The sequence below is a fragment of the Urocampus carinirostris genome, chromosome 4 (genome assembly GCF_059441175.1).
Source record: "Urocampus carinirostris isolate Australia breed hairy pipefish chromosome 4, RoL_Ucar_1.0, whole genome shotgun sequence".
NCBI lineage: Eukaryota > Metazoa > Chordata > Actinopteri > Syngnathiformes > Syngnathidae > Urocampus > Urocampus carinirostris.
In genome coordinates, this window is record NC_142352.1 from 3,385,158 (window position 1) to 3,405,569 (window position 20,412).

Genomic DNA, 20,412 nt, shown 5'->3' on the forward strand with positions numbered 1-20,412 from the left:
TAAGGTTTGAACAATTTTTATCGACATTTTTAACAGCAGTTAACCAATGTGTAAAGGGCAATACTATTGTGCAGAGGCACAACCCTGTCTTCTCAAGAGGGATTTCTTCCCACCCTATATATGATAATATAATACTATAAGATTTTCTAGACATTTTACATAGTAATTAGTAGGAGGTCAATCTACCAGCCATTTTCACGTCATCAAAAGATTATTCACCAAGGTAACATCAAGTAGCCTTTGTGTATTCGTTTTTCAAATGTATTTATTTGTATTACTTTTGTTGGAAACACGCAATACACGCAATATCGTCGTCATTTTTGGGATTGATGTGTTTTTTAAATCAATGTATACCCTGAACTCGTATTTCCTTTATGGGAGTTATTCATTTTGTCTCCACTCTTTAATCTTTGAATCCTGACGAAAATGCATTCATGTGATCTTTTTGTTTTAGTTGTGTCTGTTTGATAGTAAATACGAAATAATCAGATTTTAAATCCATATTTATTTGGATTGAAGTGTTTTTAAAAATCCATTTATCGCCTATAGCACCAAAAGAGTGGGATTACTTACTGGCAATGAATCATCTCGCCTTAACTGTTTCCTCTTTGATTCCAAACCGGAAATTGCTTAGGAGTGTGCAACCTCACGCAAGTCAAGTTTCGATTTTCTCTCTGCCGGTAAGAAAAGTTTTATAAAAGTATCTTTTAATTCATTTAAGTCTAGAATTTATATTAGAGCGTAATACTGCAAACTTGGGTTCATCACAGAGGAAACTCCGAAAACGCCAAACGGAAACGAAGGGTTTTTGTGCTATCTTTTCTATTGATCTCCACGAAAACGAAACAAAAATTAGGTTGGTTTTCTTACTTTTTTGACAATTAAACTGGAATTCAACAATCGTGACGGATAGTGCATACATTATAGTATTTACATTTAAAAACTGAGTAATTAAAGTACATTTTAAAATAACCCAGTTGTAAATATTCAACACCTTTCAACCCTAAAACAGACTAATGTGTTGCTTTGTATTATTTTGTGTTTCGATCCACAATATTAACTGGATGCAGGTTCTTATTCTATATTTTTTATATTATAGTTATTATTGTATTTTTTTCTACTGTCCCTTTTTGATTGTTTTTTTTATGTTTTGTCTGTTTGCTATTGACTGCTTAATCATTTTGGGCATAACTTATTGTCTTTTTAAAGCCCCAGTGTGTAATATTGGACCACTAGATGGCACTGTTGTCTAATGTGAACAAAAAGCAGTGCCACAGCAAACAACAAGAAAAAAGATAAATATGGCGGCGACCTGAGTAGGGATTCCAATATGTAAAACAGGGGTGTCAAACTCACTTTAACTCGGGGGCCACACAATAGAACAAACAGTCTCTCGGGGGCCGGACTAGTAGATCAGACAGAAAAAGAAAGAGAGAAAGAGAGGGGGAGAAAAGTCAAGAGGGTGGGACAAAAAGAGAGCGAGAGCATGAGAAACAAAAGAGATAAAAATAAAAATAATGAGAGGAGGAATAAAGAAAGAAATCCAAAGAAAAATAGAAAGAGAGGAAAGAAAATAGAAAGAGAAGGAGAGAAAAGAAAATAGAAAGAGAAGGAGAGAAAGAGAGAAGGTGAGTAATAGAAAAAGAGAGAGAAAATGAAAAAAGGACGAGCAAAATAAGGTAAAATGACAGAGAGAGGGACAGAGACAAAGAGGAACAAAGAAAGAAAAAGAGAGAGTGAGGGAAAAAGAGAAATAGAGGGTGAGAAAAAGAGAGGAAGAGAGAGAGAGAAATAAATACAAGTACAACGTTTGTGAGAGGCACCTGGCTTTGGCAACATCAAGTGGACATATTTCAACCCTGCAGCTCGTTTTTCTCTTGCGCTTCTCTCAGCGTTGTCTCGCGGGCCGGATTCAATCCCTTGGCGGGCCTGATCTGGCCCACGGGCCGCCTGTTTCACACCCCTGATGTAAAAGAATACAAACTTCTCGACCTATGATTTTTATTTTTTTTAATACAAGTGAACATTGGTATGATAGTTGTTTTTTTACTGTATGAAAGATGTTCTTTTGTACCACTAAGAGGCGATAAATATTACACACTGTCCCTTTAATGGATCTTATTATTGGTGACAATCTAAAATGCAGATAACCTTTTAAAAGTGTATTGTAACAATTTTCATGTAGGGACATGTAGCTGAATTTGTTTACTTAGTTTTCCAACAGTATCCTCTTTTTTTATTATATTTTTTGTTTTTGTTTAAATTGTCGTTAGTTTTTGTTTTAAATGTATTGTATTTTTGATTATTTTGTTTTGAGTCTCTTATCTATATCCTCTTGTTTTAAATTGTGTTCAAATAGTTTAGTATTAGTTTTATTTGTGTTTATTTTTTAATCATTCGTTTTTACATTTGCAATGTTTTGCTTTTTGAATATATATATTTTTTATTTAATATACAGTGGAACCTCAGTTTTCGAACGCCTCTCAGTTCGGACAAATCGGTGTTCGACCAAAAATTTCGAGAAATTTTTGCTTCGCTGTTCGGTCAAAAAATCGGAGTTCAAACGCGGTACGCTAGGGTGCGATGCTGAGCGGCGTACGGGTGTTTTAGCCCCTAATTATGCCTCCGAAGAAGGTCGGTGCAAGCAGGACAGGTGAAAAAAGACAAGTTCTTCGTACAACTATTGCCTTTAAGAAAGACATAATAGCTAAATATGAAAGAGGTGTACGAATTTCCGATCTTGCTAGTGATTACAGCATGGCTAAATCTACTATCAGTACGATAGTAAAGAAAAAGGAGGCTGTGAAATCGAGTGATGCGGCTAAGGAAGTTAGCGCTATAAGCAAGCAACTGCCGCAAGAGGTTGAAAGACTTTTGATGATTTTTCTCTCCCCACCGTCCACCTGCACCTTCTGCTGACCACCACAAAGCTAAGAAATCCTATTCATAATCCTTTTTTTAATTTTTACACGTTCACGTTAGCGTCATCTTTCGTACGGAAGATTACGATAACGCGAACGTACTATTAGCCTCAGTTAGCTTTGTTTACGTAAAACATTCAGGGTGTTTGAATGGAGCTCCCTTTCCAATGAAGCGCTAGTCACTTTTTGTGCTAAATGACGTGTAAACGACCTGATTTTTTTTATCTTTACACGTTCATGTTAGCGTAATCTTCCGTATAACGCGAACGTACGATTAGCCTGGGTTAGCTTTATGTTTACGTTAAACATTCAAGGTAAACATTCAGGGTGTTGGAACGGATTAAAAGGATTTGCATTATTTTTAATGGGAAAAAACGATTTCGGTGATCGTACAAATCGGTTTTCGAACAGTGTTCTGGAACGGATTATGGTCGAGAACCGAGGTTCCAACGTATATTTTTTCATCATATTATATACCTACCCACCTAACCACCTACCCACCCAATGGGCCATAATATCAGTTTCTCCATGTGCAAAACTGACTTTTTCGTTATTTTATTTGTTATAAAAGTTTAAAATATCCAATAAAGTGTGTTCCACTTCATGATTATGTCCCACTTATTGTTGATGCTTCACAAGAAATTAGTTTTATATCTTGATGTTTGAAGTCTGAAATGTGGCAAAAGGTCACAAAGTTTAAGGGGGCCAAATAGTTTCGCAAGCCATTGTTTTTCAGGGGGAAAGTTTTCAAATGTGATTTAAAAAATGAAATGAAATGATCTGCATTTCTATAGCGCTTTTTAAGTCAATGACTTCCCAAAGCGCTTTACAATCTGCTCCACATTTCCCAATAGCGGCCTTGCAGCCATGTAAGGCGCTAACCTGCTTATTGGGGGTATTAGGGGTTCAGTGTCTTACCCAAGAACACTTCGACATGTAACACGGACGAGCCGGGATTCCAACTGGGATCCCTTGATCCCGAGACGAGCACTCTACCTCCTGAGCTACTGCCGCTCTAATTTAATCAAATTAAAACAAAAAAATTGCAAAAAAAAAAAATGGAAATTGGATTGCCATACTGGGCAGCACGGCGGCGCAGTGGTTAGCGCGAGTGCGGCACGGTTCGAAGGTCTGGGGAACCTCCTGTGTGGGTTCAAATCCAGCTACCAGACTTACTGTGCGGAGTTTGTATGTTCTCCCCGTGCTTGCGTGGGTTTCCTCTGGGCACTCCGGTTTCCTCCCACATTCCAAAGACATGCATTTCACGTGGATTGGCCGGTCCAAATTGTCTCTAGGTGTGAGTGAGCGAGCGAGTTGTCTGTCCCCGTGTGCCCTGCGATTGGCTGGCAACCAGTTCAGGGTGTCCCCTGCCCACTGCCCGATGATTGCTGGGATGGGCTCCAGCACCCCCGCGACCCTACTGAGGATAAGCTGTGCAGCTAATGAGATGAGATTGCCATAATGGTCTGAAAAATCCCATTTAGGTTCAATTCCCAAACCGTGCCTCCCGACTATCTAACGAGAAGTTTTCTCTTCCCGCATGAATTTTTTTGCAGCACGGTGAGGATGTCGCCTCGCGTGGACGACGTGATGCGTTTGTGCTGCGACCTTTCGGCCCACGAGCAAATCAAGGTGGCGGTTCGAGGCTCGGCCCAGGGGGGTTTGATCGCGGGGGGCAGCGCCTTCGTCGGGGGGCTCGTGGGCGGACCTCCGGGCATCGCTGTCGGTGAGGACCGCAAAAATATTTGACGCCGAGAGCAAAGCATTGTGGGAGTTTCTCTGAGTGAAGCGAGCCGGTCAGGAGGCAGACGGTGAAATCGAGACGAGGCTATTTTCAGCCGGCTGTCATTGCTAGCTGCTATTTACGGATGTTATTGGTGGCAAATAAATATTACAGCAAGTGTTTGGTATGGAGGATTAATACCGCCCTATGTAGAAATAAATGGAGGAACAAATAGCTACAAATATATGCCAATGAAATAAACAGGGTTGGGTAGGGTTACTTTAACTTGATTACCGTAAATTCCGGACTATAGAGTGCACCTGATTATAAGCCGCACCCACCACATTTTAAGAGGTAAACCGATTTTGTACTTACACAAGCCGCACCTGTATATAAGCCACATGCGCCCACATTTAAACATGTAACACAAACACAAAATTAACCCAAACCCGACTTCAAGTCCCGCGATTGAAACTAAATGTCCTTCATTAAAGTTCACAGTCCAAAAATCACAACCGGCAAAATGAATGGAAAATGATACCATGGTACTTAAGGTTTGATGCAGACCTGCAGAGTCCGGGTCCTGTTGAAAATAATCCAAGGAAAAAAGTGTATATTTCTAAAGGTAAGGGTGGGAAAGATATATCAGATGAGCACATTTACTGACGCAACTCCTTTTTTTAAACCAACTTTTTACCCCCTCTTCTTTACTTGTCTGTCCCTCACCCTTAGCGGTCCCCACTTAAACTCGGCACCCGGCGTTTGTTCCGCCCCTCATTTTTCGTTCACCCGTGCAAAACATATCAGAATAGGTGTCTAAAATGAATACAAATAAATACATTACAAAAATATACGGTTGCAAATACATATGATACATGGGTTACACATGTTTACAAAGAAAGACGGTACACCGAGAGAGTTTTTAAAGCTTTAATAATAATATAGCTTTGACAGGGCAGTTAATGGTAGCAACACTCAAGCTGGCAGCCGTTAGAAAAATGACATATATTGGCCGCATCACTGAATAAGCAAGCGGGGTTGAAAGTTAGGGAAAAAAGTATCGGCTTATAGTCCGGAATTTACGGTACTTTCAATTACTTTTGGATTACTCCAATACCAAATATGTTAATAAAAGACAAAAGAAACTAAATATGAATCAAATTATGACTCACAACAGGTGTTAAGCTTTCTCTCCTGGCTTTGATCTCTTTGATCTCCGACAAAACTAAAACAAAATGAAAATAAATCCAAACAGCTTGCCAACAACATTTTTGCCATTCCATGTATTCCGTTACTCCCCAAGCCTGCACAAAATTGAGTCATTTTATTCATATTTAGTTTATTTTGTCTTTTAATAGCATATTTGGTATTGGAGTAATCCAAAAGTCATTGAAAGTAATCAAGTTAAAGTAACCCTACCCAACCCTGGAAATAAATAGACACATAAATAAATCGGGTAACACCTAAATATATGACTTGAATTCATATGATTTGCATTGAATCAGTGTTTGAAATAACGGCTGCCCGGACGCCCGGGGCGTGCATCAATCAACTAAAAATAGAACTTGAAAAACAAGTGGAAAGGCCTGCAGCCATCCATGACTTTGACCTTTTATCACAAGAATTATTTGGAATCAACCATTCTTCATCAACAATCAACTATAATCGAAAAACAAGTGATATGGACAGCGACCATACCATTCATCAGTTAGATCTTAATGCAGAAAATATCAAAACTTGAAATAAAGCACACACACACACACACGCTTCTTTAAAATATTCGCCATCAGTAAATGGTTTTCTGTGCTTTGCTATGCAGTGAGCAATGTGATAGCTTGCTTTAATGGTGGTGTTTTTAGCAGGGACAAAGGTTTTTCGGGTCTGTGTTTGTTTACCGTACCTGGACACATCGCGTTTTATTGTCTCCGCCTTGTCAGACTCGTATTTGAATTCATGTTCATGTTTCGCCTCGTAACGAAGTTTAACACTTGCCGTGCGAGGTACAACACTCTCGAGGCATAATGCACAAACAGCACGGTCATTTTCTGCACAAAGCCTCATTCGTCTGTTCACGCTGGCTGGAAAGAACGAGATGTTTTCGCTCGAGGAGCCGTCGTGATTCGTTCATTTATCGCGCGTGTGTTTCGTTGGCCGGGTTAAAACACGGGTCTCTGCTCTGCGAGGCGCCGCGCTAACACGCACTGACACACAGAGGGGCGCTAACGTAAAGCCTCTAAATAACACGGCGCACAACTGAAAATGTCTAAATTTCAGGTAAAAATGCAGATTTAAAAAAAATAGTTATCATTTTGCCATGCGCTCGGTGCCACTGCAGTGGCACGCGTGTCATAGGTTGCCGACCCCTTGTCCATGCTGACGTGCCTGTTCGGCCTGCAGCGAGCGATGACAAAAGACTGGCTATCGGCACTCTAATTCTCTTTTTTTTTTTAAAGGAGTTACATTTTACATGACTAATCTAGAATGTCGTTGAGTTGTGATTGCGCTTCCCATCCACCAGGGGGCGTGCTGGGAAGCCTGTTCGCGGGCTGGCTGTCGAGCGGGACCTTCCGGCCTTTGTCGCAGATTTTGTCGGAGCTTCCTCCGGCGCAACGCGACAAACTTTGCGAAGACGTCGGCGCCGTCTTAGCCGGCTTGGATTGGATGGATGCGGCGCAGCTGGTTGCCATGGTGATGGGCAACGCCACGCTGCAGCAACAAGTGCTCGCCGCGCTGCTCAATTACGTCACCAGCGAACTGAGGGCGGAAGTGCGCTACAGGGATTGAGGAATTGATTGACGGACGAGCTTCGTGGACTCAAAAGCCACTTGGCTCTTTTTGAAATTTTGGATTAAATCAAGCTTTGTTTTCATTATTTTTTTTTCCATTTTTCAAGTTTTGTTGAGCTGTTATTACTCTAGTGAGGCTCTGAGTTTTGGGATTTTTCTACACCAAACATATCTTCCAAAATAGAATTTTTTCTTTCGAAAAACTAAAAAATTTTCAGAAATAGAAAATAAAGATTTCAAAAAGCTGTTTTTTCAGCCAAATGCATTGAAAAAAATCTTTATGGAAAACTGAAAAATAAAATTAAAAAACAGAAAAAATATTGTTTAAAAAACAGAAAAATATATAGTTCTTAAATTAGGAAAGATTTTTGGAAAAAAAACAAGATATTAAAATTAACCAAATTATTTTCTCAAATCCGAAAAAGTAAAAAACATTTTTTTAAAAAATGGGAAGACGGTGAATCCAAATACAGGAACCAATACTATTTAGAAAAACAGACTAAAAAATTACAAAAAAATAGTTCACATGGGATGAAGTTTGCATTTGAGGTGATGTGTTGAATACCAATTAGTGTAGTTCGTGTAAGGTTTTAACATTTATTAAATTGAAATCTGACTCCGAAGACACTTCAAGTGTCTCGTCTAAACCCTTACAGTTGGAGCATATTCAGAAGCCGGAGAAATTTAATTAGCCGAACGGCGAGTGTAGTCCACATATGAATTTATTTAGCCGAATCAAAGAGTTGAACAAATCGGGTCCTTCTGCCTGTGCCAAAATTAACAATCGTGTGTAGAGGAAGACGAGAGGGTTCCAGCGTTGTCCCATGTTATAACCCATGCCGATGAAATGTTCACGCCCCATGACCAAGCCTCTGGCTGATTGGTCTGCGGTCGTCGATGCAAATTTCCCAACCCTGATTTGAAGAATTGGAGGAGGGGTGATAGGTCATCACCCTCCAGACAAGATGGTGCCAGGCACATAGTCCCAACACCAAAGGCGAGGTGATGAGTCATTGTTGTCTGCACAGAATGGAAGCAAAGGCACATTCCAACGCAAAATGCAGTTTATGACACCCTTTCTCTGAGGGTTTGCCCTCAAGTCAAATTTTAGAACAAGTATATTTGACTTTACGTAAGTTAAAACAGTGTATAAAATAGTATATAACTTCATTCGCTAAGGTTAGGGTTTTGGTTGAAATCAGGGCATCACTGGTAGCTTAACTGGTCAGCTGCATGATACGTGTACACATTCTTATAAGGTTGATTCCCAGTAAAAATCTAGGGTTAGGGGGCTGAAGTGAAGTTAGGATTTTAGTCTAGGGCACGGTTAGGGTTAGAGTTTTGGTCTGAAGTAGAAGTATTAGTAGCTTAACTGGTATGATGCCTGTGGTTTCAATTTCTAGTCACCCAGGTTAAGGGTAGGTATTGGTTGGAGCTAGGGTTCAGGTTTTAGTAGGAGTTCGGGTCAAGGTTTTCGGTTTAGCTAAGGTTGGAGCCATGGTTAGTTGGTTAGAGTTTTGGTTGCAAGTTTAAAGATAATTGGTAGCTTAAATGATAAGATGCCTTAACTACACTCAGAGTTACAAGTTTGATTCCTGGTCAAGGCAGTAACAATTCTATGGTCAGCATAATCCTTAACCTAGCTCCAACCCTTTCACCGATCTTACATTGTGGTCCGAATCTTAAACCTAGCTCCAAATCCAAACCTAATTTAACCATAATTCTCACCCTAGCTCCAACTTAACCTTAGCCACAACTCTCACTCAAACTCTAACCCAACAGTAATCCTAACCTTAGCTCCAACCAAACTACTTTGCAGATTGTTTTCATATCGAAGGGGTCAGTTATTTAAGATGAACGATAGGAACTGGCTGCCATCGTCTAATTGATTGTCCAGTTCTAAATTATTATCACTGTATTCAATACATCTTAATTCTGATAGCTTTCTCTGATATAGTTTGATGGAGTCCTATTTCACTATTAGTCATACATGTGTTTTGGTTGGATGCCATTACATGAGTTTATCTCACTGTCTTGCACACTATTTTGACTAACTTTAAACTTTGATTTATATCTATTAAATTCTTCTACGTCCCAAATTACCAATAATCTAGCTTGTTCAGGTGGTCCATTGAGTTTATAGTATATTTTATAGTTCATAACTCATGTGTTCTGTATTTTATTTTGTTTATTTAAGAATCTAACTTTTTGGCCATGTCAGTATTTCTTTTTGTTAAGTGATTATTTAGAATTACATCAGTACCTTTGAGTTTCCTGCCCGGTTTCATCAGATCGACCTTGTTTCCTATTGGCAAATCATAGGATCACAGCTGGGATATTGTTGTGGAATCCAAACCTCTTTTACTTTGGTTCAGTCTGCCCACATGTGAAATAAAAAGACGGAAGTCTGAGTTCGGATCGGAGTGACACTTTATTTAACTTCTTGCAAGAAGGACACAGGCAAAATGCAGCCTGCCAAAGTGTGTCTAGTCACCGTTTGTCCCGACTTTGTATGTCGTTCCAGTCGTGAGAGTGCGATATGACATGAAACTTAACTGAGCAATCAATCCATGAAGACAGCTGAATTGTGAGCTTGGTGACATTCACAAAGATTGCGAAACAGGATGTGACTTATTTGGAAGCCAGCTTGTCTCAGACAATTTTATCAGGATATATCTGAGAACAACCCAGCTCATTTACACTCAAGCACAGATGGCCAGATGCTGTTTTGCTATCTTGAGGGAACTTAGCTAGACAATCAATCATTGAAGACAGCATGATACTTTTGGGACATTGGGTTTTCTCAGAAGAAGTGCAGTGACACCATAGATTGTTTTTATGGGTTTAATATAAGGTCACGTCACCCTTATACTTGAATTTACCCTAAAATTGTTCCCTCTCATTGGAAGAGGGTGGCAAGCGTCAATTGTGTCAGTGTTCAAGTTTAATGCTTTTAGCTTCTAGGAACGCTACAACCTGTTCTCCTGCAGAGGTCGCGTCTTCGATGGGTTCTGCCTGGTTGTCGTTCTTGGTAGAAGCTGCCTTAGCATATGAGCGAGGTTTGATCTTCAGTCCAGTCACAATCACATGTTGATTCTCGAGTACTGCTCCAGATCTTCGACTTTTCTCTCCAGCTCAGCAATTTTCTGTGGGGTCTAAATCGACCTCTTACATGTGGGAGAGCTATTTACACGTTGCTAACGCTAAAAAAGATACACCGGGCATTCGACTTGTTACAACTGGCAGTTGGAGAGGGGGAGGGGCCAGAAGAGGAGGAAACTTACGTCCATCTCCTTGGTCGCGCTCCCAACTCTGGGGGGGCCCTTCCCCCACCAAACTGCATTTATTTAGGCAGAACAAAGAAAGAAAGAAATGCTCCTTTAGGCGGTACCAATATTTGAAACAGAAATGTGATACCATCTGGTTTAGAGATACACACTTTTTGGGGAAGTACCCTAAGCCCACCTTACATTTACCTGTCTCTCTCCATGTCACGCATTCTTAGCTCCTTTACCTCCATAAACTGTTAGATTAACACATCTACCTTGTTTGCAAAATAGTCCTGTATTTTTTTGTTTATCTTCTCCGTAGTATTGTGTCTTTTTCTGACCCATAATTGCGTCCGCTCAGGCTCTACGCAATTGGACACACGCAGCGTGTTGGCTAGCTTGTCAGCTGCTAGGCTAATTTAGCTTTGCTTAGCTTCTTCCACTGCTCAAACGTGGCTCACGTCTAGCATCCCTGACGCTAACGTGGAGCTACCCGGACTGGAGCTTCAGCGCTGTTAGACAGAGACACGAAAAGCCTGCGGGAAGCGGAGAGGAGGTGGACTCGCTAACACAAGGTGGTGTATCCCTGGGCACAAAGATTTCCATCTGCTGCAGGGACGTCAAACTTTGGACTAGCGTGTGACGTCATCCACTCCGCTGTGGCTAAACTACAACAAAGCACCCCGAGGACATCCTGTTAATCGGTTAATGAACAACAAAGGAGACTGTGGGAAGTGTGAATTTCCCTACGGGGATGAATAAAGTATCTATTTATCTAAAAAGCCCACCGTCTCCTGGACAGACTTTGAACATGGCTTGGATGAATGTTGCTGAACGAATGCAATAAAGGGCGTTCCCTCTCTGCCATATTTCATCTGCGCATATTTTGAGGCGACGCCCAACGATGTTCTCTCCAAAATGTCCTTATTGGTGCCTCGACGACCCATGCGGTTAAGGGATCAGTGAATCGTGAAATGCTTATACAGTCTTGTTTAACTTAAGATTTCATTACAAACAACAGGGTTTAGTTTTTTATCTCATAAATCACGTTTCCTCCTGAGGCCTTTCAAAAAAAAATAATGAAATTTCACGAGTGATTTGGGCTCAGGCCTGCAAATCCAGTTATTTCGTCAAACTCAGGCAGGGTCGGGCTGTAATACCCGCGGGCTTGGGTCCGGCTGTATTTTTATTTATGTTTGGCATGATCTTACCTTTACGAAAGACTATGTCAACTGAAATGCAAAACGTGCACGATTTTTATCCTGTTTTAGGCCACCAGGATATATGAACACGTTATGAGATAGGGATTGCAAAATTTATATGGCGTAGGGCCGAGGATATAAACCTTTGGTAATTAGCCAATATGCTCCAAACTCCCATTATGTGTGCTATATGTGTACTTGATTAAATAACATACATAAAGGAAATAATAAATTCTATTTGCCTTTGGTGTGACATGACTTGAGCTGGGATGTTAAAAAAATAAACATGTTGGTCAAATGTTTGTTTCATATCTAAAATCCCTTTCTTTAATTTGCTGCACCGTGTAGTACCAGCTGTTGGCCACTCAGAGGCAGCATTACCCCGCTAGAGGAACAGGTAAGGAACTACTGTAGGTTAGATTTTAACGGCAAAGTAATTTGTATTATGAAAAATTAGAGTTGGAAATACTTAAATTAAGCTTTGGCATGAAAAGTTTGCTATATAAATGCATGTTTTCCCGTAACAAATGAGAAAAAGTCTTGTTAATTTTACTACTTCTCAACGTTTTGTAATCCTTTGAATTGTGCAAATCAATTTTGTGGAAAAAAAACAATTCCTTTTTTCACTCTCATACCAGTTTTACTCAAAACTTTTGTCTTCTACATCTTATGCCAGACTTTCCCTTTCCGATTTAGGAGCAGCTCTTATTTTTATTTTGCAGTAAGAAGCATTAGAAAGTCGAAATCTCAAGTGTGTATTCTGTGAAATGCATTCAGGCTAAAGTGGTGAGAACGTGTGCTCGTGTTTGGTGTGAAAGGCACAGTTGGGAAGTCTAGTAAAAATTGTGCGTGGCTTTTCAAGCCAGTAAACATGTTTAAGCGCCTGCCCTAGGGTGAACTCGCATGCAAAGGTAACAAAATCCTCGGTGTGCCCGGCCACCCGAAGGCTGTAAAGCCATGTGCCCGACATACTTTTAAAAAACTGTACAATGGAGCGACTAGAACTGATCTGAGAGGAGTTCGCAAAGTCTCTGAGACACGCTGTCACGGCTGGTCCGCAGAGTCAGACGATACATCTGTGGAGACACACAAACACACACTGGATTGGTAAAGCAACATTTTGTGCATTTTTATTTTCCTGTCTTCTTGGGACTGTGTTTGCTGACGTCTTAATGTGAGTGTATGAGTGAGAGAAGGTGACAGAAAGAGTGAGTTAGAACAGTGTTTTTCAACCAGTGTCCAGTGAGACCTCGTCTAGTGTAGAGCGAGAAATGTTAACATTGTTCAGTATCTTTGATTTCTTGCACTCACAGGCCGAGTAACTAACATACAGCTTTTTTACACTTTGGCCATAAAACCCAGTCTTCGACTCAGTTTTGACGGCGCACAAAGTCAACTCGAACTGCAGATTAATATACGATCGCAGTTTTTTTGCTGGATATGCGATCGTCCAGACATCAAGCGCTCGGTGCTACGACCACTCGGGAGTGTTTATTTAGCCACGGACTGCTACGTCACCAAGACCCAGCGGCCTACAAAGCAGCGAAGCAGAGTGGCAAGAGAGCGGTGTGACCGGAGGAGGAAGCGAGGTTGTCGGGCCGGGCTAACCGCTAGGCTAAAGGCTAATCCCTTCAAAACGCCTCTCCCATCCATTTTCCTCTCCAACATTCGCTCTCTGGACAATAAACTGGACCATTTACAACCGGAAGTAACATCAAACAGCAAGATGACGAACTGCTGCACTAAAATTCTGACGAAGACATGGTTAATCTTATCTATCCCGGCTGACGCTCAAGGAAACTGTGCGGGTCAGATGTATCGACATTTCGTTCTGTATACACGTAGACACGAATGACAATAAAGTATATCTGAATCTGAATCTTATCCTCAGTAGGGTCGCGAGGGTGCTGGAGCCCATCCCAGCTATCTCCTGGCAGTGGGCAGGGGACACCCTGAACTGGTTGCCAGTCAGTCGCAGGGCACATAGAGACAGACAATTCGCTCACTCACTCACACCTAGGGACAATTCGGACATGCATGTTTTTGGAATGTGGGAGGAAATTGGAGTGCCCGGAGGAACACCACGCATAGCCTCCGCAAAGGGTTCGGACGTCGGCTGGGTGACCCCTCCTACTCATTTTCTGGCCAGAGCCCGGTTATAGTTTACATACGTAACTCAACCACAACAGGTCAAAGCTACACTTTTCCATCCCAAAGTTACTCCGACAGCAAGTTAGAGACTGACTGTAACAGCTCCAACGTAATGCGGCATTTTCGAAAGATTTAAAGATCCTTAAGGTCGGAGAAAATGAAAAAATAAATTTACGGCACACCGTTCCATCTTTTTGTTAGTTTACTTATTTTACATTTATTAGCTCTATCACGCAGATAAGACAGGGAATTATTAACACATTTGAGAGTTACATTTCCGACTTGTGGACAAAACGTAAGAACTTTTCAATGCCTTAATCTGCGGTTATCAAATTGATGTTTTTAAAACCAAGGGGGAACCCTGATTTGTTTTTGCATGCGTACGCCTTACCTGTGCCTGCTCGTTGGGCTCCAGCCTGAGAAGACATCCCACCTGAGAAGTTTTGGTGTGAATGACGCCAGCTCCCACAAAGTTCCCGGGATTGGGATCCACACCCTCCAACAGAGCCACGCCGAAGCCCAAAATCTAAACAACAGCAACTAGTTGAGTAGAAACCACAAAATACAAGGTTGTTTTTTTTTCCCCTCTGACCTTGGCTTTAGTGATTTCTGCATCCATCGGGTGTTTGGACTTGAAGATCTTCTGGACTTCCTGTTGGGGTCTGAAAGAGAAGAAAGAGCCTAGCGTGTAGCGCTTGGCGTCGATATTGGTCGGATGTGTAAGACGAGGCTTACAGTCCGAGCTGCTTCCAGCGTTGAAAGAAATCTTCCGAGTTCATCTCTGTGGGCTGGAAGAACTTGTTGAGCATCACGGGGAGTTTGATAGATATGCTTTGAGGGGTGCCGCCATACCTTTGAAAAAGTTTCCAGTTCAAACTTCAACATTTTTAAATATACATTTTGTATTTAACTCCTTCAATGCAGACAATTCTTGCCATTTTGACTTATTTTTGGAGGCCTATAGAAAATTTAGTTCTCTGCTGTATGGGATGTATCAAAGGAAACCTTGAACCCCCATCTTTCATTAGGTTGCTAGGTTTCTTGAAAAATTCAGGAAAAACGGCTCTTTGTGAAAGGATGCATTCCAAACAGAACTTTCACTGCAGTGCTTTTTTTTTTACATTTATGATACCTCCAATATTTAAACAATGCTTTCCATAAACACAAGGGCGCTTATGTATGAACGATACATGCAAGAGCTTTTGGGCGCCTGATTTTTCCAGTGACGTGATCACACAATTCTGGTCACACGAGGGCCGCCCTCACACTCTCAACTGCTGGATAGAGGAAGCAAAGCAACCCGAAGAAGTGGGGGCTCCTTGATGTGTGGACAAAAATCTGATCAAAGCCATTCCTGCCATCTGATGGTGAGTTATTATACTGAAATCCTTCCCAGAGGCCTGATACTTAATGATCAGCAGCGCCAAGAAAAATAAAACATAAAAAAAACATGTTTCTATGTTATGGCACTCAGGGATAGTGCTTCTGAAAACATATGTATAAGTTATGGCACTGAATGAGTTAATATTTAAGTAAAGTAGACCCCCTAGATACGACATGAATCCTTTCTGAGTTACGGATGGTGAAGTGAAGTTACAATATTGCGGGAATAATAACCTTCGCTAATTAGCTCCGAACTCCCGGTAGGCCAGAGAAAAAGATTCAAATAACAAAAATAGAATATGATAAGTGCTACTTATCTGTAATACATGTACATATAATTAACTAACGCCACTGATAAACATGTAAGGAAGAAAAAACTTTATCTTTGTTGTAAGGAGACTTGAACTGGTACAGTGGAGTTAGTGGGTGAATGCAATCAGAGAGGAGATGGCTGATTTAAAATTCAATTGATTTGAAAACTTCCACTTGTGATCGTCATTCCCAAAGATTTCCTTAGTGACAAATGTTGATTTATCACCACCAAGCAACTTAGCCAGGGTAGCGATTCATGTCCCTTCTTTGTTTTTCTTGATCATCGCGAGCTTCTTTTCCATAGTTAACATTTTATTGCCCCTCCGTTGACTTTAGTCCACACCATCTGTACCCCTATATTGTAAATGGAGTATCCCCATACACCAGTGCTGATAAGAAAGCATATAAAAGACTATGTGCTTACCAGTTCTTCCCGGAACGAGTTGCTGCGCTGACAGGGATGCTGTGTATGCTAATATGTTTTATCGAGGGTCCCATCAGATCTCAAATCGATTGAAACCGAAAGCTGCTCAAATTGTTTATTATTTATGGTCATTTTGAACAGGCCAATGTGTTTACCCACAGCAGACATCTGACAGACTAGTTAACTTATTGTTGGCTACATAGTGTGTTTTGGACGTGACTCATACCTACTTAACATGAATTTGCTGGAAAATACATAAAAGGTACCTTGTAAAAAATGCTAGCTAGAAATCATGGGGTACTTTAAGGGCTGCCAGTCTCTCCGATTGATTTCAGATATCTATTGCCGTCTTGTGTCTTTAGCAAAAGGGATATGATAAAATGCCAAATTGGACTTAGAACCTTGCCAGTAGGCACAGGCCACTGCACAGCAAGAAATCCCCATCGTAAAAAGTTATGGTCATATTCTTCTGTGGTGGTTATTGAAATTTGTTTCAACTCGACTGCTTATTTAACCACTTGCTGCAACAAAGGGCTGAAAAATATATTATTCTACATTGTAAGTTGATGACACCATAAACCGGGGGTCTACTGTTTTTGGGCGCTCAAAATAATTTGTTGATGCCTTATAGTGGGGAAAACGCCTTAAAGAGGGGCTGAAGAAACATCATATTTCTCACAGCAAATTGAAAACATCGTGAGGCGAGGACACCATATGCCATGGGGTCCACTGTATCCATAAACAAAATTAAGTTGTGATCAAGGATCCGTGAGTACCTGAAGTGAATGTCGAGGAAAGGAGCGTCACTGAATTCCGACGCACACTCAATGTTGAGGATCTGCTGCACTTGAGCGCCGCCCTCGATGACGGGAAACACCTCCTTGGCGTGAATGTTCACGAGTGGATTTCTCGGTCAAGGAACAAGACGAGTTGAGAGAACACTAAACTGTATTTAGACAACAAGGTTTCTGGGAATGCCTCAGAAATCAGCAGGGGCACCAAGATGAGATAAAAGTTATTTGATCAAAAATTTTCTTTAGGATAAGATAAACGACAAGAAATATTTAGAAGGACTTTAAGGAGCAACCCCATGACCACTTCTTCTCCCTCAATATTACCTCTTAATCTACCAAGTAATGAAAGTAAGTTGAGCATACATATGACAGTTGGGTAGGCGATGGCCTTCGGGGATGATTTTTCTCAAAAAAACTAAACTACCAAATGAAAAAAAAACACGGAAAGCAGTAGAAAGGATATGAGCTTTGAGTTCGTTCTGGATGGTCACGGACGAGGAGAAATCCGCAAACTGGCTGGAGGTCTTGTTGCCAAAAAAGACATACATGCGACCTGGAGGAGCACTCTCCGAATTAAAACTGTGCACTATTTCCATTACCCATTTACGAGCGTGCAGTAACTGTTTTTTTCATTGAGCTAAAAGAGAATGAAAGCAGAAAGTGGGAGTTTCAAGAGCCACTCACCCAGGTTTTGCCGGTACTCAGATTTCAGGCCGATCTGCAAAAGTTGATTCTCAAAGAGAACGCCGTTGTTCTTGCACACAAACCTTCATCAACAAATGAAAAGGAATGAATGCGAGCTTCTCAAACTTTTTCACACTTAAAGCAAATAAAAAAATCATTAAAATCACTCAAGTGTATTGCAATAGCAAGAAAATTTAAATACTTGAAAAATTGACTTTTTTACGGTCTGTTTTATTGAATACATACAGTGGTATCTCTTTATAGGAGCACCTCGGTATACGAGGAGGACGGGAGCAGGCCAATTAGTTTGTAGTCATTTCATATTGGGAAAATTCACTTGTTACACAAGCAATTGCAGATACTAGCACAATCCTGGAACAAATTAATTTGATGAAGAGGTACCACTGTAGTATGTTTTTTTCTATTTTGATTATTTTTTTCTCCTTATTTTTTCATTTTTTTTAAATGTTCAAACTATTTTATATCTAATTTAAAAAAATGTTTTTCCAGTTTAAAAAAACATTTTATTTTATTTTTTAAAAAATATTAATATTGGAGTTCTCCATTTTTTTCCGATTTTCAAACAAAACATTAATACAGAAACAATGTAGATTTATCGAAAAAAAAATAGTTTTTCAGAAAAATAGATTTAAAAAAATTTTTTTTTAAATATTTTTGGAAACACTTTTCCTTTTTGGAGAAAAAAAAAACCATTTCAGTCCCTCAAAATATTTTTTCTGGGTTTCCAGAAAAAAAAACTATGTTTAACAAGTTTATTCTGATTTTTGAAATTTTCTATTTCCAGTTTTTTTTTATTTATAATATATATATATATATATATATATATATGTAATGTTTTTGAAAAATGTCTCCCTTGTTTTTAAAAACAAAAAAAATCCTCAAAATATTTTTTGGGGGTTGAAATCTCACCAGTTTTTTACCCAAAAATATTTTTTTTTTTCAAAATGTGTTTTCAAGTTTTATTTTAATATTCTTCTTCAGTATTTTTGAATATTTTTTTTTTCAAGTTTTTTTTAAATATTTTTTTCTGTTTATCGAAAGAAACATTTTTTGAAGTATTACGAAACAAGTGGTGAGTTTAAATATCTGCATTACAGAATAATTTATTTTGTGTTTTGTAAAAGATTTGATATGTTCTTTAAAATAACAATTTCAATTTTATTTCCCTCTTTTTGAATTATTTTTCTGTTTTTTTACATATTTTGGGTGTTTTGGAAACATCAGTTTCCTTTTGGGAGAAAAATCATGTGAGTCTTTCAAAATATATATTTCAGATTTTCCAGGAAAAAAAGTATTTTGTATTTGGAAATTTTCTTTTTCAGATTTCTTGAAATATTTTTGGGGAAAATGCTTTTTTAATTTTGTAGTTTTTTAGAAAGTACTTTTTTCTGTTTTGGAAATATGTTTTGTGTTAAGACTTTTTTTTTCTCAAAACAAACCTGCTGAAACTGTCATCAGCCACGTCAGGATCTGGGTTGCAGGCGATGGCCGAGATGGGTCCCGACATGGCCTCGGAGAAGACGTCCACCAGCAGGTTGGAATTTGTGGCAGGAGGTGAGTTTAGGTTGAGTAGGTCACTGATGGGAGCGGCCAAGTTCTGCAAATTCATTCAAATTGCTTGAAGCATGGGGCTGCATGATTAGCCGAAATCTAATCGAGGTAGTTATGTGACGTAGTGCGATTTTGTAATCGCAAGACACTGCGTTTTTATTTAAATGATTAATATAGTTCCATGTCTGTTTTCTTTTCCTTTGTTATTTGAGTGATGGGGTGGGTGGCAAACCAGAATTGTCACAGCTCTGTTTTAACTGTGTCGGCCAATCCGGGCATAACCAATGGCAGAGCAACGCAATAGATGGTAGCTTTAGCAGCTAATTACGTTGAAAAGAAATTCATCGATGAAATCGGACTGTGAGGAAAGTCAGAAGAGCACAAGGAAATGCTGATCACCAGCGGGTGCTATGTGGATTCTTATCCAGACAGCGTCAGGAGAGAAAGCAACTTTGTGTTATTGTTGCTATTCTTATATCAAAACTGTTATTATTAATATCATTACAATTGTTGTTATATCATTGGTATATTTGGTGGGGAAGATGGAGGGGTAGGTAATGTAAGCATTTGCTTCTTACTACCCCTTTTCGAACATATTATGTTACGATATTTTGTTGATGAATTGTTTTTGTTCCGTTTTTGTTTTGATGTTCAAAAGCAATTGTGAGGCTTCAGGTCCGTCCTGTTACGGCGAGGCTCACAACTCTCTAAGCCAAAGCTGCTGAGCCTGGCTAGTCACCAATGCCAGATCCATTAACTATGAAACGGATGACCTGGAGCTACAACTCGTGGGAAACTGCTACATTAGTTTCTCTTGAACTTTACTCATTACGGACACCTTGCGAAGTCTCTGATCTATAGTTGTTGTGTTGTTACAGTTGTATATACTCATTCAGTAATCACATCATCTCGAGGTAAGTTTGATCCTTGTACCTACTAGGCACTTACATCGATTGAGGAATCAAAATGCTTCCCAGAAGAGGGTACAGTTATCTTGCAGTTAAGGCAGGGCTCGGCAAGCTGCGGCTCTTTGGCGCTGCCGAGTGGCTCCCTGGCGCTTTCCCGAAAATGTTTCTATCTATCTATCTCTCTACACTCTTCTGTTCAACAGCAGGGCCCAACAGCTTTTGATGGTTTACCCCTGCCAAATCATACAGGTGCCCTGCCCGTCCCTTAGAATGTGTCTAATCA

General features: G+C 40.0%; 2 protein-coding genes across 4 annotated transcripts in view; one reads left to right on the forward strand and one right to left on the reverse strand.

The window, feature by feature from the left end:
- Positions 1 to 451: 451 nt before the first annotated feature.
- LOC148366671 (protein C19orf12 homolog) lies at positions 452 to 9,841 on the forward strand. 2 transcript variants are annotated; one of them, XM_088333484.1, is made up of 3 exons: positions 452 to 680; positions 4,478 to 4,647; positions 7,163 to 9,841. In XM_088333484.1, the coding sequence occupies exons 2-3, from the start codon at positions 4,488 to 4,490 to the stop codon at positions 7,426 to 7,428; spliced, it is 426 nt and encodes a 141-aa protein (XP_088189610.1). In that variant the 5' UTR covers positions 452 to 680; positions 4,478 to 4,487; the 3' UTR covers positions 7,429 to 9,841. The 2 variants fall into 2 exon arrangements, with proteins under 2 accessions (XP_088189610.1, XP_088189611.1); XM_088333485.1 differs by lacking the exon at positions 452 to 680 and adding an exon at positions 755 to 852.
- A 1-nt stretch (position 9,842) lies between these two features.
- The window catches only part of LOC148366672 (AP-2 complex subunit alpha-2-like), a 28,131-nt gene continuing 17,561 nt past the window's right edge, over positions 9,843 to 20,412 (reverse strand). For both annotated transcript variants that reach the window (XM_088333482.1, XM_088333481.1), the window contains 8 exons: positions 19,110 to 19,267; positions 17,650 to 17,732; positions 17,429 to 17,518; positions 16,948 to 17,071; positions 14,788 to 14,904; positions 14,645 to 14,714; positions 14,444 to 14,578; positions 9,843 to 12,977 (listed from right to left, as the gene is read on the reverse strand). In XM_088333482.1, the coding sequence (XP_088189608.1) occupies positions 12,900 to 12,977; positions 14,444 to 14,578; positions 14,645 to 14,714; positions 14,788 to 14,904; positions 16,948 to 17,071; positions 17,429 to 17,518; positions 17,650 to 17,732; positions 19,110 to 19,267 (855 nt within the window). In that variant the 3' untranslated portion in view covers positions 9,843 to 12,899. The remainder of the gene's footprint in view (positions 12,978 to 14,443; positions 14,579 to 14,644; positions 14,715 to 14,787; positions 14,905 to 16,947; positions 17,072 to 17,428; positions 17,519 to 17,649; positions 17,733 to 19,109; positions 19,268 to 20,412) is intronic.

Bases quoted from the DNA above. Each gene is read 5' to 3' on its own strand.
- LOC148366671 (XM_088333484.1), top strand. From the start codon at position 4,488: ATGTCGCCTCGCGTGGACGACGTGATGCGTTTGTGCTGCGACCTTTCG. The intron at 4,648-7,162 runs GTGAGGACCGCA...CCCATCCACCAG, and splicing joins ACCTCCGGGCATCGCTGTCG to GGGGCGTGCTGGGAAGCCTG.